General features: G+C 41.9%; 1 protein-coding gene across 5 annotated transcripts in view; it reads right to left on the bottom strand.

Moving 5' to 3' along the window:
- Positions 1-15852, bottom strand: part of dlg3 (discs, large homolog 3) — a 72501-nt gene that overhangs the window by 27326 nt on the left and 29323 nt on the right. For all 5 annotated transcript variants that reach the window (XM_084010461.1, XM_084010462.1, XM_084010463.1 and 2 more), the window contains 5 exons: positions 3335-3388; positions 2683-2733; positions 1332-1456; positions 621-790; positions 165-301 (listed from right to left, as the gene is read on the bottom strand). In XM_084010461.1, coding sequence (XP_083866587.1) covers positions 165-301; positions 621-790; positions 1332-1456; positions 2683-2733; positions 3335-3388 — 537 coding nt within the window. The remainder of the gene's footprint in view (positions 1-164; positions 302-620; positions 791-1331; positions 1457-2682; positions 2734-3334; positions 3389-15852) is intronic.

Genomic DNA, 15852 nt, shown 5'->3' with positions numbered 1-15852 from the left:
TCCATAAACAATCAGTCATCTACATAGATCACATATTTTTGCAACTGAAGCATTATAGCAACTATAGCAGAATTTTTGTTTTACTTGCCACTGAGCATCTAAAATAAGTTATTTTTGATTTGAAAACTCAATATATGTGACTGAGTCAGAGGGAAGGCTCTTACCGCTAACAGGCGGTCTCCAGTCTGCAGCCGTCCATCTTTTTGGGCAGCGCCTCCTTCTATGATCTTGGTGATATAGATGCTGTTATCTCCCGGGATATGTTGGTTGCCGATCCCTCCGGCGATGCTGAATCCAAGACCTGGTTGAGTAATACACAGTCAGATACATCTATAGGTATACATAGAATCACCTCTGATTTTTAACATTTTTAGATATGTGACATGTCCAGGGCTGCCTCCTGAATACTTCACTTCTTGTAATTCTTGTCTATGCTTCCAAATTGAATACCCATTTATCCCGCAAAAGTCAGCTAACACCACACCTTTATCTACAAAAAGTCTTTAATCTAAAAATGGTGTAGTTGTCATTCAGCATTATTGCATTCATCTTTAAGAAGCTGGCGGGACAAGGATATATATTTCTATCTTAGTGTGTGATAAGTGGGATGTGTCTCTGACCTTTGGGCCCTTTCAGCAGGTTGACTTCCAGAATCGTCTCGGGTGGTGCCTGCCTCCGTCGGACCAGCAGCCGAACCACTGGCCCCGCCTCCTTCAGGGCTTCCACCGCCCGACTATGAACCACCTCAGACACGTCCACATCGTTCACACGTAGCACGCAGTCATTCACCCTGCGGAGGGAAAATATATATATAGAATACATCTAATATAATATATATCACTCACACCACCCGGTCAGTTAACAAATAAATCAGCGCTGCACAAAGGCAGGGAGAGACCCTAGCATGGCCAATGCAATCATAAAAAAAAGCACTCCATATAACTTTTGCATGGTTCAGGCTTTGGTCTTCCAGTGAATCATAAATTTGAGGAAACACACAGAGCCTGGGGGCAGAGGGCTGTAGAAGCTCAGGACTGCGTGGCAGGACATAGTGGTGGTGAGTTTTATAGAAGAGAGTAGAGGGAGGACAGAAGGTGCAGAGGAGCTTGAAAAGAGTAGAAGGAAAGAAAAGGAGGTGTAGTATCGCATAGTATTTGACATTGTTTTATTATTTTATTGCATCGTGTGCATTGGTCTCAAATTTTCAAATTGATGAATTTAGTATTTTCTGTTCTTTTCATGGTCCACATTTCGTAATCTGTGAAGCACTTTGAACTGCACTAACTAACTTAAGTTTGATTCATTGATTAATAATGAGGAGGGGAACTTACCCCAGCCTTCCATCCATAGCGGCTGCTCCTCCGGGGATAATCTTGGTGATGAAAATCCCTGGATCATCAGGAATGTGGGGATTGTCTATTCCTCCAGCAATGCTGAAGCCCAGGCCAGAGTTCCCCTGCAGACAGGTTATGATTGGCATTTTCAGTGAGGTACCATAAAACACATGCGCAAACACTTAGCTGTAAGTGGGGGGATCCAATGTGGGCTCAGGGTCAGTGCAATGTGGCTCTTAAGTGTATTGGTATCTCAGAGGAACAGGTGATCGATGCAATCCGCTCCAGGGATTTCACCAGGCATTTCTGATGTCCACTTTCATGGACACGTATGTGTGCGTCTGTGCGCGCACGTGACAAATGAGAACGCCATGTATTTCATTAGAAGAGGGCACTTCATTCAAAATGTCACGCTTATCTCATCATCCCACAGAGAGGCATCAAGGTTACGAATGCTGTGTGTTCATAGAAAAGTGGATTTATGATCTAAAGTAAAGATGAGCTGAGAAGCGTCATTTCTATTGCATGATACACAGCTTCTCACTCTCTGCAGGAGATGGACACTACCGGCTCCCGTCTTCCCTCTCTCTGAAATGACAGAGGGCCCTTTTGGATCCAGCGGGTCCAGGCGCACTGCTGCATCTGACAGCTGTGGCCACAGAGACAGGCAGCAAACAAGACAGCTGAGAAAAGACTTCACTTTATTATTTTCTATAATTAATGAGCAACAGTCGCAACAAATTAGGACAGAGGGAGGCTGAGGCCTCCCAGTGTGCTGCTCTGGAGCAGAGAGGACTTTGCTGGCCTTACCACCCAAATGTTACATACGCACAGACCTTTTAAAGGGTGACTCTGCAATCCATATGCAGAAATGCCATTTAGAACAGAAGGGGGCAGAGAGATTGTGTGCATTTATATGTGGGTGGAATAATGAGAGTAGAAAAATAAAGCTGTGCCACAACAAGCTAAACCGCCACTGACAAGTGCAGTGGTGCCTGCTGAACAATTGAACAGGAGAGCACTTTACATTTCTGGCGTCTGCTGATGACATGTGCATCAGGATTATGTAAAAAGCTATGCCTAACTGGCATTTTTCTGTGCTCATACTGTGATGTTACTGTGATGTTACAGCTTTAACTTCACAAACACACAGTTTCATGTATGATTCTAATAAATATACACTCACTAAGATTTTTATTTGGTTTTCATATTCTTGAAGCTCTATGAGTGAGGACTGAGCTGCTTACTACCACCTAGTGGGGGGAAATCCATCCATCATGCAGAAAATGCATTAAAGACGAACGTGTGCATTGTGGAAAGAAATAAACAAGCAAATGGTAAAGCTCACCCTCTCTAAAATGATCTCTTCATATTTGTACATCCCATCACTGCCATTTACCTGTCAAAACAAAAAGCGTAATGGTTAGTTACATCATTGAGCCCGAATTATGTCATTTTCTAAAAATAAAGTAAGGAAAAAAGAGAAGCATGCAAATGTCTCAGCTAAAGAATTATGTACAAACTGAACACAGTGAACGGATTGTTGCTCAAATATACAGGAGATACATTCAGCAGATTGTTTTACCAAATAAAAATATCACCATGAATTTCTGATTTGTTGCAATCAAAAGTCTCTTCCTTTCTTAAAATGCATATGCAATGTGAGAGTAAATGTGCAACCGCAGAATGCACTTTCACCACAAACACGCAGGGTCAAAAGGATAATGGTTGTCGGTCCACATGGCAAACAGCATGTTTCTACCAGGAGGAGGCCGTTTCACACACACACACACACACACACACACACACACACACACACACACACACACACACAACCACACACACACACACACACACACACACACACACACACACACACACACACACACACACACACACACACGCACACACACATACACACACGCTCATGCGTCGACACAGAGGGAGCGTGAATGAGAATATATACTGTACAGAGAGAAAGAGAGAGAACAGATACTTACATAAGGGCCTGCATCTAGTGAGTCTGCGTTGACGATGATGGGGGGAGGGTTGGCCTGTGAATATGAAAAGATACACATTATCTCAGCGTGTGAGGCTGGCAGCACACAGACACAATGCAGTACACACACTATCACTTGGGAGCGAAGTGAACGGATGCCATGGGAACAGTCGGTGAATCTCCTTGGGGATGAGACTGTGTGTGTGTGTGTGTGTGTGTCGGGGTGTTGGAAAGGTGTGAGGACTGAGAATGAGGACTGGGACGGAGAGACCGCTGCTTATTAACCGTCACAGTCGGACGTCCTGCGGTCATGTCATAAAAGAAACCGGCTTGTTGTGCCAGCCGTTGGGATAACACATTTATCCCACACATCCTTTCCACTTTGATTTCACACAGAAATAACACATGTAGTATCGCATACAAAATGCATGATTTAGTGGCTCAGTAACCATCGTAGCCACCGTAATACAGTATGAATATTAGAGGGATGAAAGCAATGTCTCAACTATCTTTTTGCATTATTTAGGGGATCGGGATTCTTTTTAATGTTGAATGCTAAAATGATTAGTTTATTAATCGATTAGACAGAGAATTACGGAGTTATTCAACAACACTTTTTGATAAGCCATTAATTGTTCAAGCCATTTACCAAGCATAAATTCCAAACATCTACTAGTCCCTGTGTCTCAAATATAAGGCTTTTCATTGATTGATATAAAAGTAAATTGAACAAATGTTTCTGTTTGGAACATTCGATGAACAAAGCAAACAATTTAAAGATGTCATGTTGAGCTCCTGGGAAATTCTTGCTGGGCATTCACTTTTTTTCTGATATTTTTATAAATTTATCAATTAATAAAAATGAAAAATTAGTCACAGCTCAGATATAGGTTAAATTCGGTCAAATAAGGTTGAAACAGTTCTCATAATTGTTGAGTCATTATCAGTCATTATTATAGTCCCAATCTTATTGTTGTATTCATTGCTAAAGGGAAAGGGCAAGAAAATTGTGTTTTTGAGAAATGTGCTGCTTTTCTCGGTTTTGTACCACAGTGAGTTGAATATTTTGGATTTACATCTGTTGGTTTGACAAAACATCTGATGACGTCATATTAGCATCTGGGAAATTGTGTGTAATCACTGCTTTCTTCAAAAAATAATTGATTAATTGGAAAAAAATGATTACCATCAATAATGATTGTTTAAAGGCAGGCTTCTGATCTTTCTTTTACCACTTAATAGTTGTAAAAGTTGTCAACTAAAAACATATAATTAATATGGACATCAGCTGAGAATTTGCGTGACCCTTTGAATCTGTTGCATGAATACTATTCTACGGAAACACCATTTGGCCGCATGAAAAGGGTCAAATGAAACATGCAGATGAACTATTGGCCACATATTGATGCATAGTAACAGCAGCCAATTTTAAGACTCGGTTGAACCCAATTACATGTGCTACATATTAGATTTCACATTTCAATTAACTTTCAAGCTCAGCTCTTTTGTGCCACCTGGTGTTTCTTCTTTCCATCCGAGGCCTGCATAGAGACCGAAGAAGCTGAGACCTCGGAGGAAAGCTGCCAGAGTGGGAACAGTGAAGCACATGAGTGAAGGAAGAGACGGCGGTTGGTTTAGGAGCAGCTTGATGGCCATCTTCTAGTTCAGCACACTGGCTGTCTTTATTTATTGATTTGATTGAGCTGTGTGGGTGAGGGGATGCTGACGGCGCTGCTAGGGGACCTTACACTTCCTGAGGTCCGACATTGAGGAGAAAATCACGAGCTGTCTATCTTACCCCTTTCCCTCCCCCACCTCACCCAATCTCACCCTCTCAGCTGTTAATATATACAGATAGTGCCTGTGTCCAAGCAGCTGATCTTGATCTTCCACTTGATTCAACACATACTACATATGAATACTGAATTAGTGTGCCATTTGCTTGTATGTTGTGTTTATGCCTGCAGTGATATCTGTTTGACAGCCTTGGTATATGGCCATTGATATTGGGGTATTTGTTTCACGAGAACCAAGTGTACGATATCACCCTGTGCTCAGTTCCATCCAGTTATTTTAATTATGCATGTACAATTCTCAACTGAATTTCCATAAAATGTTCTACAGTACATCACAATATACATTTACTTTGAGATGAGCACAATAGACACGGTCCTCTTTAATAGTATTCCTAATTTTTACATTGCAATATTGATTGGTTCAAAAACTGTTTTGTGGTTTAAAAAAGAAGATTGGATCGCTGTCAAATGGCAAATACAGGGAATTAAACAAGTAAAGCTATTTCATTACATTGATCATATGAAAATCCAAAACACAGTCCTGCTGAGTGAATTCCAAAATTTTCCATGATGGTAAAATAAAAATATATTAAAGCGGTAGCATCCACAATATTGTGTATCACGTCGTTAACCTCTACCGGATGTGTACGTGTTTAAAAATGGCTTTTAGATCAATATGTAAAAGGCACCGAAGGGTTTTCGATCAAGTTGCATGAGGCTGTAACACAAGACAGAAGACTGAAACACACTCTTAAAAAGATCTGACCCTCGTTTGTCACATCACGAGCTGTGTGCAGGTGTCATTTCATTTCTCCCATTCGTCACACTTCTCATTGAGTGAGTTCCCTGGTAATGAAGGTTGCTCTCCAGATAACAGGAGCTGTAGATTTGACCCGCTCCACTTGGTGGTGATGTGCTATGACTCTGGACAGCTGTGGCTGCAACGACCCCCCTCCCTTCCAGTCAGCACAATCAGGCCTCCGTTGTAATCTGCATATGGACTAACAGATGCTCACGTCTGTGCTTGTGCTTGCACATTTCTCATGAACGCTTTGTGCTTTTTCCCCCTTTATCTTAGACCCCGACTCTTAACATATGCCCTAAATCCAGCCGAGGGTTTAATAGTGAAAACATCTGTATGATGAGTGCAACGCCCACAGCAGCCATGTTAGTGACAGTCTATTGTGAATGAGACCAAAGCACATACAGCAAGAAGTGATGAAACACAGCCCAGGGGCAACACAGGGGAATACATCGCTTACTATTGTCCTTTGGTGACTGACAGACTAAGCTATTGAATCCACTACTGAGGCCACATGTGACAAAACACACCTGTTACAATACAATTCCTGCAGTGCTCATCATAAGTATCATAGTGGGCCAATGCCGCCCAATGAGATCACTGAACCTACAAGTCCATCTGCAAGACAATAAACCCATCAGTTGTAGAAAACAGCAGTATTATCCTGGCCTGGGATTGCTGCGTAATCCCTCTATCAGAATCTCACATAACAAGCAAACAAAAAGGAATAATGGAAGATAATCTCAACATGAGTAATCTCTACATAAGTTTGTTTAACATTTAGCAATTTACTCAGGTAACTCGGATTAGACTGGATTACCCCTCCCTCCTTGAAATTGCTGGTAACCTGCTTTTACCTCTATACTAACCTGCTGCCCACAGGAAGAAGACAGCTCATTAACAACCACACGATCTGATCACCACCATTACTTTTTACGATCTTCGTATTTTACATACTTTGGTTGAAGATCCCAGAGGTGATGTCAACCCAGAAGGGGATGGAAATGTCTGTCAGTGTGTAGCAGGTGAATATGGGTCAGATAACTCATAGAGATCCAATAGGTGAGGCTGCAAAAGGTTGCATATTTGGTATAGTACGAATGCTGCTGAGCCTGGAAACGCAAACTTGAGGTTAAAAAATGTGGACGTGATTTAGTAAAATCCTGGAACAACCAAAGACGAATAAGACAACGACAGGCCGTTCATGGCCACATGGCGTGAGATTGTGATCCTAATGCCTCTGCATTGACAGGACAAGGTCTCTGCTGAGTAAAAACACCATCAGCTTTTAAAGGAAAATTTACCATAAAATACCATAATGATCCGAAATCAGAGACCTGAAAAACTGAAGAACTGGACTAGCCTTTAAGGACATTTACAGTTATTCTTTACTTCTGCCCACCTGCAATGCTGCGTTCAGGGTTGCAGTAGCCTTGGCACTATATGGACACCCGTACACGAAGGCCGAGACATGGAAGCAAGTGAGCTGGACACAAATACCTAATGTACACACAATGACAACGAGTCCAGACTGCTCCCACAGCATGAAATCATTACAACAAGTCCCCGCTGACCACCAGGAGACAAGAAAATTCACTCGCCACAGTTCTTTCTTTTTTTTTCTCTCACTCCCTCATCCCATCCATCCATCTGTTCATAATAGCTTCTTATTCATCAATCTATCATCTTGCTCTTCTGTCAGTTGAGATGGTGTGTGTCTGTCTCTTGTCTCTCAGCATTACGGATGGATGTGCATCATGTCCCGGTGGCATTGCACCACACAACACATACTTGGTTTGCAGACCCTCGGGACGGTAAAGTCACAGAGACTCCCACTGAACCTTGGCAAGTGCAGGGCACAGGCGTCGTCCAAATTGTTAAATAATCAATGTGTTCCCATGGCAACCGGTGCTTCGACTGGATTGGCCGGCAAATTCGCTTAGCCACCTCCCCTCTGCTTCACCTCTCAGGGCTCTCACTGCAGTTTATGCGGCTCTGTGCTCACACATGCCTGGCCATGGGCGGGATGTGCCTGACTGCCTTCAGTGCTGCCTGTACACATCTCTCTCTCTCTCTCACACACACACAGTACACAACACACACAGTACACAACACACACTCCTTAAATCCATATGTAATCAGTTAAAAAATGATGTCATTGCTGCAATGGAGTTAGGAGGAGAGCTTTGAATGAATATCAAACATCTCTATTACATATTGGACACACAAATGCATCATTTATCTGACCGTACTGTATTGAATAGCTCATGGTTTGTTAGGCAAATATACTGCTCATCATATATATTAAGAGGTAGAAATGTTGGCAAATACGCCTCTTTGTTTTTGGCATTTGGTGAGCTTTGGTTAGCATAAGAATTGAAAGCAGGGGGGAAAGGCGTGGTTCTGACTATACACGCAGTAAAATCACTTCTTCTAACTAAGTTCACTATTTAACATTGTAAAGGCAGTTTGTTTGAGGAGGATTTTGTTGCGTTTCGACAGACAGGCAACTTCCCCTTCTTTCTGCTAAGCGAATGCTTAGCAAGAAGGCAAAAGAGCACATTTCCTTAAAGCTATGTTCTACGATATGGAATAAAAAAAATACATTCAGTCTATCAGCCGTAGGCCTGCATAGAAATTGACCAATGGGAGCCATTGCTCCGGAAGGCTCCCATTGGCTCGTATCCTCCATCCAATCCCCTCGTCTCCCCTGCTCCTCGTCATCCCGCCTCGTCTGCTGATAACAATAATGTCACATTAGGAAACTTAAACCCTGGCTTTCTTCTTCACCGATCAGCATCACTTTTTTTTAAACCCTCCCCTTCATCGCAGGTAGAATGGAGGGAAGAACAAGAGGGTTCAGCATGTGCACGGCGACGCCATGCTGACAGGGCAATAACATTTCCACATCAGTTCCTCGGTGGCCAGGCACACCGACATGGCAGCTCAGTCTCCAGTGGTGACATCGCAGTGAAATATGACAGTCAGCCCCACTCAGATGATGCACCCGGTCAGTCAAATGATATAGCCAATGCTGAAGGTAGCTCTTCCTGAGGCTTGTGTCAGAGCTAACAGCAGCAAAATAGGAGGGCAAGGAGTGCTGTTGTTACCTAAAAATGTAATGTTCCTTCGTTCTCTGATGCCTCTAGTGGTACTGCGTTTATGTTTTCCTGCAGAATGTGGCATGAGAGACGCAGTCAGCGGTGCTGCTCTGATCACCTGGCTCTCATTGGCCTCTCGTAGGCCACGCTGCAGTCCAATCAATATCTACTCAATTACCATGCACCCAACATCTCATTCACGCTGTGGCCCCTCTGTGCCAGAGGGAAGAGTAAAGGAGGGAGGCAAAGTGAGAGAAGAAACGGCAGATGGATGGAGCTGAGAGGGATGCTCACGTGATCGTGAGCGATGTCTCACTGGTGGACGCCGTTCTCAATGTTGATGAAGCTCAGTGTTGCAGTCTTTGTCAGAGACAAAGGCGGAATAACGACACGTAATAAAGAGAATCCCACAGCGGTTAAGGTCAACTGCTCCCCTTCTCCCGCTGCAACACCAGCTGAATTCAGGCATTCATTTCAATATGCAGCCACAAGGAAATTAATTAGTTCACCCATAAAACGGCCCCATTAAAGCTCAAAGTTTTCTGATTTGATGGCTATGATTGAGCATTGTGACTGTTGGCCCCCCCCCTTCCCAACACACATTGCAGACGCACATTCATGAAACCATAATTAATAGCCCGTCACAGCTGTCAGCAGCGCTCCCTCCTCATCTTTATGTAATATTACAAAAGCAGGCTCTAGCTTACCTCTCTGTCATGCTGAGCAGCTCCAAATGAGGCTGGCTAGTTTGACCTTCACAAGTGCAGCCACGGAGGGAAAAGTACTTAGTGTAATGAATATTCATAACAGTGTTGCTGGAGAAGGCCTTCTACACGTCTGCTGACAATTGATCAGGTTTGAACACGGCCGTGTCTCTGTGTGCAAGTGCTTTAACTTTGATTTATATACAACATGTGGCCATGTGTACTAATGACTACATCGGAAATTGTTGCAGATTAATCAATTCGTTGATTTCCAAAATTTAAAATCAGTGGCTGTTCTCACATTACCAAAGTAAGAGTCAGGCTGAAAGTTAGTGGAGGCGAGGCACCATAATGAGGGAGGCTTGTCATGTGTGAGTGTCATCAGTATGCTTCACATAATCCCGCCCCCACAGCTTCCTCTACCTCAGAGGTCACTGCAGCATGTTACCTCACCGCTCTTGACTAGTTGCTACCCCTTGTTGCTAAGCTGAGAGAGCTGCTTAGCTTGTTTAGCCTCTCTGGTGTTTTGGCTCTTACGGTAAGTGCCGGTGACAGCGCACAGCCACACACACCCGTGTGAGTGCTGCCATTTTGATACCTTCACCACTGTCAAGTTCCCTCCTCGTTCAACAAGGGTGTATTATTCTGCTGCGGTGTCATTATTGAGAGAGACAATTGTTTGGATGGATCGTTGTGATTCTGCTTGAGTGTGTATGCTGTGAGATGCTGTGAAGACGCTGATGGTGTTGCTGAGGTAACAGTCTTAATTTGGCATGAATTTTACATGGAACTATTCTGTTATATTGGTTTTCTTTGGTGTAATGACAAAGCAAACATTATTGTTTTGAAGCAAGACATTGATATTAAGCTAGATTATTCACTTTAGAGATTTAGCTGAGAGGAATATGAGGAATACCACAGTCAACGGACAGTTAGCTTAGTTTAGCATAAAGACTGGAAACAAGGCAAATCAGCAAGCTTGTTCGTTTAATTCTCAAAGCTTTTTAAGAATCAAACAAACATGATACAACATTATGACTAATACGTTTAGGAGATGGTGGTATTTTCCGTCTTTGCGCTACGGTATCGATCTTCTCATCCAACTCTCTGCCAGAAAGCAAATTTCCCAAAATGTCAAACTATTCCTTTAAAAAGGTGTTAAACTGCCTCCATCAGTCTTGGTCTTACAGGATCACTAGGAAAAGTATCTGACTGCAGTTAAAAGGGATCCACATAAAAATTAACAATCTGGAACAATTTATTACCAGAAAACACACCTGATTGTCCAAAGTGCTCCGTACTTTCACAATGAGAGCTCTCTGTTGTGTTTCACTCTGCGTTGATTCACTTTTGCCACCTTCATTGCTCTCAATCCTTTCCTGAGCACCCCAGAACACAATCTTCTGAGCAGCAATTAGTCCCTTCCAATTTTAGACTTTTTCGTTTTGTTTAATTGGGAACATTGGACTGTGATTCTGCTTCATGAACCCAACGATGTAACAAACACTCTCCCCTCAGGCCACGATGGTCCTTAAAACCATCTGATGCAAAAACATGAGAGGAGATTTTTCTCTCATTTCCTTTTACGGCCTTTAAACCCCAAGCCTTTACTCACTTATTGCATAGTATTTATTTTTCTTTGAATGTGACTGTTATATTTTGGACAATGATGAATGGAAACTACGGCTCCTCGTCTGATACTGGTTCACAAATCAAAATCATGAGACAGCTACTGACGACAAATACAGAGCACACCGACCTGAACTGTAAAAAATACTATAGTGTGAATAACAATAACCTTTGAGCCCCAATTAAAACCATTCGTCCCCACCTCCCAGGGGGCTCCCAAGACAGAGCCTGCCTCGACATACATCAGCAGAGATCCTCCAGTCATGGTTGCTCTATATGCTCCACACGGGAATGCCCACGCAATCACATATCTCCATTCACTACCCTTGCCTGAGTTTTGGCTTACAATATGTGTAGGTGTTGAAAGTGATGAAGAATTACAGTAAGTAGGACAACGGGCGAGGCAACAGAAACAAGGGGCCGTGCCTCTAGTTTCCCTGTGATAGTTATGAATACGTGAGCACATGGATCCATATGCCAATGTATTTAGTGCCAAACAGCAGTGGGTCAAAAAACCCCAGTGCATTGTTCTTAACGTTTGTAGCACTTTGCCAAATGAATCTGCCTCCTGTCGAGGGTCCAGGTTTACCTTTTGTCTATGCCCACCTCGGGTGTGATTAGAGCAGTCGCCTTATTGCATTGAAATGATGACACAAACACTGATCTTAAAACACTCAAACCATTATGCTGGAACGCTTTTAACAGCGGTTCAAGTGATCAAACACTTCATACAAGCTGGCTGTCAGAACACAACAGACAGAATATGTGGGCAAAACATATGGACTAAACAACACAAAGTGAATGCAGTAAGATAAACAGTATTTGTATGGTTGATTGAAAGAAAAACAATTTGTAACAATGTCTGATGAAGTCAACATAGTGGGGAGGTTAGGGTCGTTAATACTGTGAGAAGCATGTGAGTCCTGGACCCAAATCTGCTCCTTCCAACTTTTCAAATGTGACCATTTCTGCCTGTTTCCGTTTTATCATAGTCAATTTTAGGTTTCTGTCACGATATATTACAAAAATAATCAACATATCTCTGCTCATGGCCGGAGACGGAGCCGCTGCTGATGGGTGTGAAGCTTTTCACCTCCAATCAGAGCTCCGATTACAAGTCAAAGGCAGCAGTGGATACTAATAATTTCAGCTCTAAAAAAAATCATTAGCTGCAGCATTCAATTAGCTTTTGTGAGTGTAAGCAGTTCTGTAACAATAACAGAAACTACAAATTTTCTTACGAAGTCGTAATGTAATATGACCATACTTCTGTGTCTTTAAACCATGCGGCGACTTCTGGTTCTGAAAAGTTAGGCCAATGCGTAAGTTAAATAGTAGTAAAATTATACTACTTCTCAATAGATGTATACATCAATTAATATTGAATTCATGGTCGCAACCGCTAGTTTCAATTCTTCATCCAAAAATCATAAATTATGGTTCCAATGAGAGTAAAATACACAATAAAGCAGGCCTTTAGGGCGTGGTTACCTTGTGATTGATAGGTCGCTACCTGTCTGGCCTGAGTGTTGTTTACATTGTCGTCTTACAACTTTACCACAGTTTCACAGTGTTTTTTAAGTAGATGAAAGTTAATTGTAACCTTTTGGTCACCTAAAAATGTCTCAATCGGCATTCGGTTGTACTTAACTCCACCCTCCCGTGTCACTGCTGGTTGCAAAAAAACAAGATGATGACGGCAAAAGGCCACAAACAAATGGGTGACGTCACAGTGACTATCCACTTCTTATGATTTAATCAACAATTATGTAACTATTTTGTTGAGATAAAACAAACAACATGATTATATTGAAATATGGCTTATTATATGATTTATCTGCATTTATCACTTAGTCAAACTGTTCCAGAGAACCAAAAAGGAAACATGAAAACTACTGACGTAATATTTGATCATATAATCATTGAACCTGCTTGAACTAAACATCATTGCAACAAGAATGACAGGCATCGTTTTCTACCCCGAGACCTGCGTTTACACAAAAAGACACGTTCTTGAATTCTAGACGCATGGGCAGAAGTTGCATCATTCCTCTGATTCAGACGTCCCCCGTTCCTGCCTGCTGAGATATTCTAGTGAGCATATGCAGGGCTTGGATTTGGCTGATTACATAATTGGAAATTTTAATGGTGAATATAAATCCACAATGGCCCATATTGGGTTTTATAAGCAGGCTGATCAGGATCTGCAGGCTCTCACTAAGCAGGCACTGTACGGACAATGAAGCTCTGGGCTGGAAGAGCTCTTTATATTACACAGGTGGCATGGTTGACACAGCAGAGCACCGTCACAATGCTGGAGAACGCTGCTGGCCACATTCCTACAGCACATTTTCAGAATGCATTTTAGTTGGTGTCGTCATCTTAGTTAAAATTTCTCTACATATAAATAGATTGTGCCTTGTGTCAGTGCGGTAATCTGCAAAGCTCTCTGCGTATCAACATTGCAGTCTGTGGGTAATTAGCTAGGTGAGCAGCAGAGCTACTGTGCAGCTCTGACTGAGCCTGCACCATGGCAACACACAGGGCTGTGTGTGAGCACATGCTCATATCAGACTCCCCCACCCCCTCTCTCTTTCCTATTCCTTACTGGCTTCTACCCCTCTCATCCCTTTCTTCGCCACACCTCTCCTGTCTTCAACTCTATCTCCATCTTCCCAGCCTGCCTCTTTGCCATTCTCCTCTCACTCCCCCAGCATCCCCCCCTCTCTTGCATCATCACACCGGAGACGGACAACTAAAAAAAACGTCACTGGTTCACATTAAAAAATAACAATATTTATAGATTTAATGTATGTCTATTAATAATGAACAATCTGCAAAACGCTCACTTCAAAAGCAGGTTTATGTTTAGGTAAGCACTTGGTTAAGATTAGGAAAAGGTATTTAACCAAAATGATGTTTTTAGTTGCATAAACATGACAACAAGCAGGATGCAGGATGCAAATTCTGGGCAAAGTAATTTGCTTTGTACACTCAATGTTCATCCAATATCCTCTCTATGACCTTTGTGCAATATAAGCAGATTACATTTCCTGGATTGGAAACAATATCACCACTAAAATAAAACAAAAAGGACATTATATTTCCTCAAAAGGTATGCAATTTGCACCTGAAATAATTAGTGCATAAATATATATTTATAAAGTTCAACGCCTCATCCTTTGTATCACATTCTAATGTTTCTCAACCTCATGACAGAAATATTCTTTTATTTTCTGTCTTCAAAAGATCAATGCAGTTGTGTCTTATGTTTATTCAACAGATTATATTTATTTATTTATAATGTGCAAAGCCATTAACTCCTCATCTGTGTGATCATGAAGAAACATTTAGGTGTATCTTCATGTACATTAACTGTTACAGTTAATCTGAATCTAGTCTGGGCCAGTCAGCCCCGTTACATCTGGATGAGTGCAGTGTGCTTTCAATTTACAAGAGAAAGAAGTCCTCCTCGTATATGCAGAGGCAGACATGACACTGGCACAATAATGTATTACCAGCTGCTATGTAGAACACATCAAAACACAAACGTCTGCTTTGTTATTCTCTCACATGTCTCATCTTGTGGGATTTAAGTTTAAAGGCAACTCTTGGCAGCACTTGGCCTTTAACACTGCTGTTCAGGATAAAATAATATACTACATAGCATGGGACTCAAGATTTTGGTTTTTCTTCAATTTGGGCAATTCTTCTTACAAGCAGTTTCACAAGAGTGGGCGAGAAGGGGAGCAGTTTTCCTAAGAGTATAATCTGGAGTATATAATGTAGAATTGGGTGTAAGGAATGAAAAGGACATACATGCAAACTTCCTGTTTGAGATAATCAAAATAACATTTAGTTAAATGCCTCATGAGCATCTTCAGACACCACTTTCTCCAACTATTAAGATTATATCAATCACAAAAACATCCACCATAAACATACATGTGATGATAACTTTTTAGCACCAGCCTTCATTTAGTGATAAAGTTACTTAATTATTCTAAAAAAATTTGACTGCAAGAACCAGACAATCACAAAAGCCTGTAAAACTGATACACTAAAACATACAGATAATCAGCCCTAAATTGACTTATTATTACTGTACATTAGTAAGAATGTCACTTTCAACTGAGAGGTTGGACCACTGCCTGATAGCCACGTGCTATATGCTGAAACTTTGGGCATGCCATGTTAATCCAGCCAGACTACATTTACATCGAACATAAATACTACAGACATGGGTATCGTCATACACTTGTGTCACTGTAAGTAAGAATCAGGTTTGATCACCACCTGCCCAGTCTGATAAAAGCAGACCAACATGAAAATGAGGTGTTTGGAGTCGATCTGGACTTGACAAAGGACATGGATTAATCTGTTGAACCTGTCTGTGCTGAACACACACAGGTGAGCAAGGCTCAGCTTCAGACTGTGTGAGCAAACAGTAATACACTTTACATAATTTCTGTCGAAACCTGTATGAA

This window comes from Eutrigla gurnardus (assembly GCF_963514095.1).
Source record: "Eutrigla gurnardus genome assembly, chromosome: 5".
NCBI classification, from domain to species: domain Eukaryota; kingdom Metazoa; phylum Chordata; class Actinopteri; order Perciformes; family Triglidae; genus Eutrigla; species Eutrigla gurnardus.
Note: the sequence above shows the minus strand (reverse complement) of the source record. Positions and strands in the feature narration are given on the sequence as shown.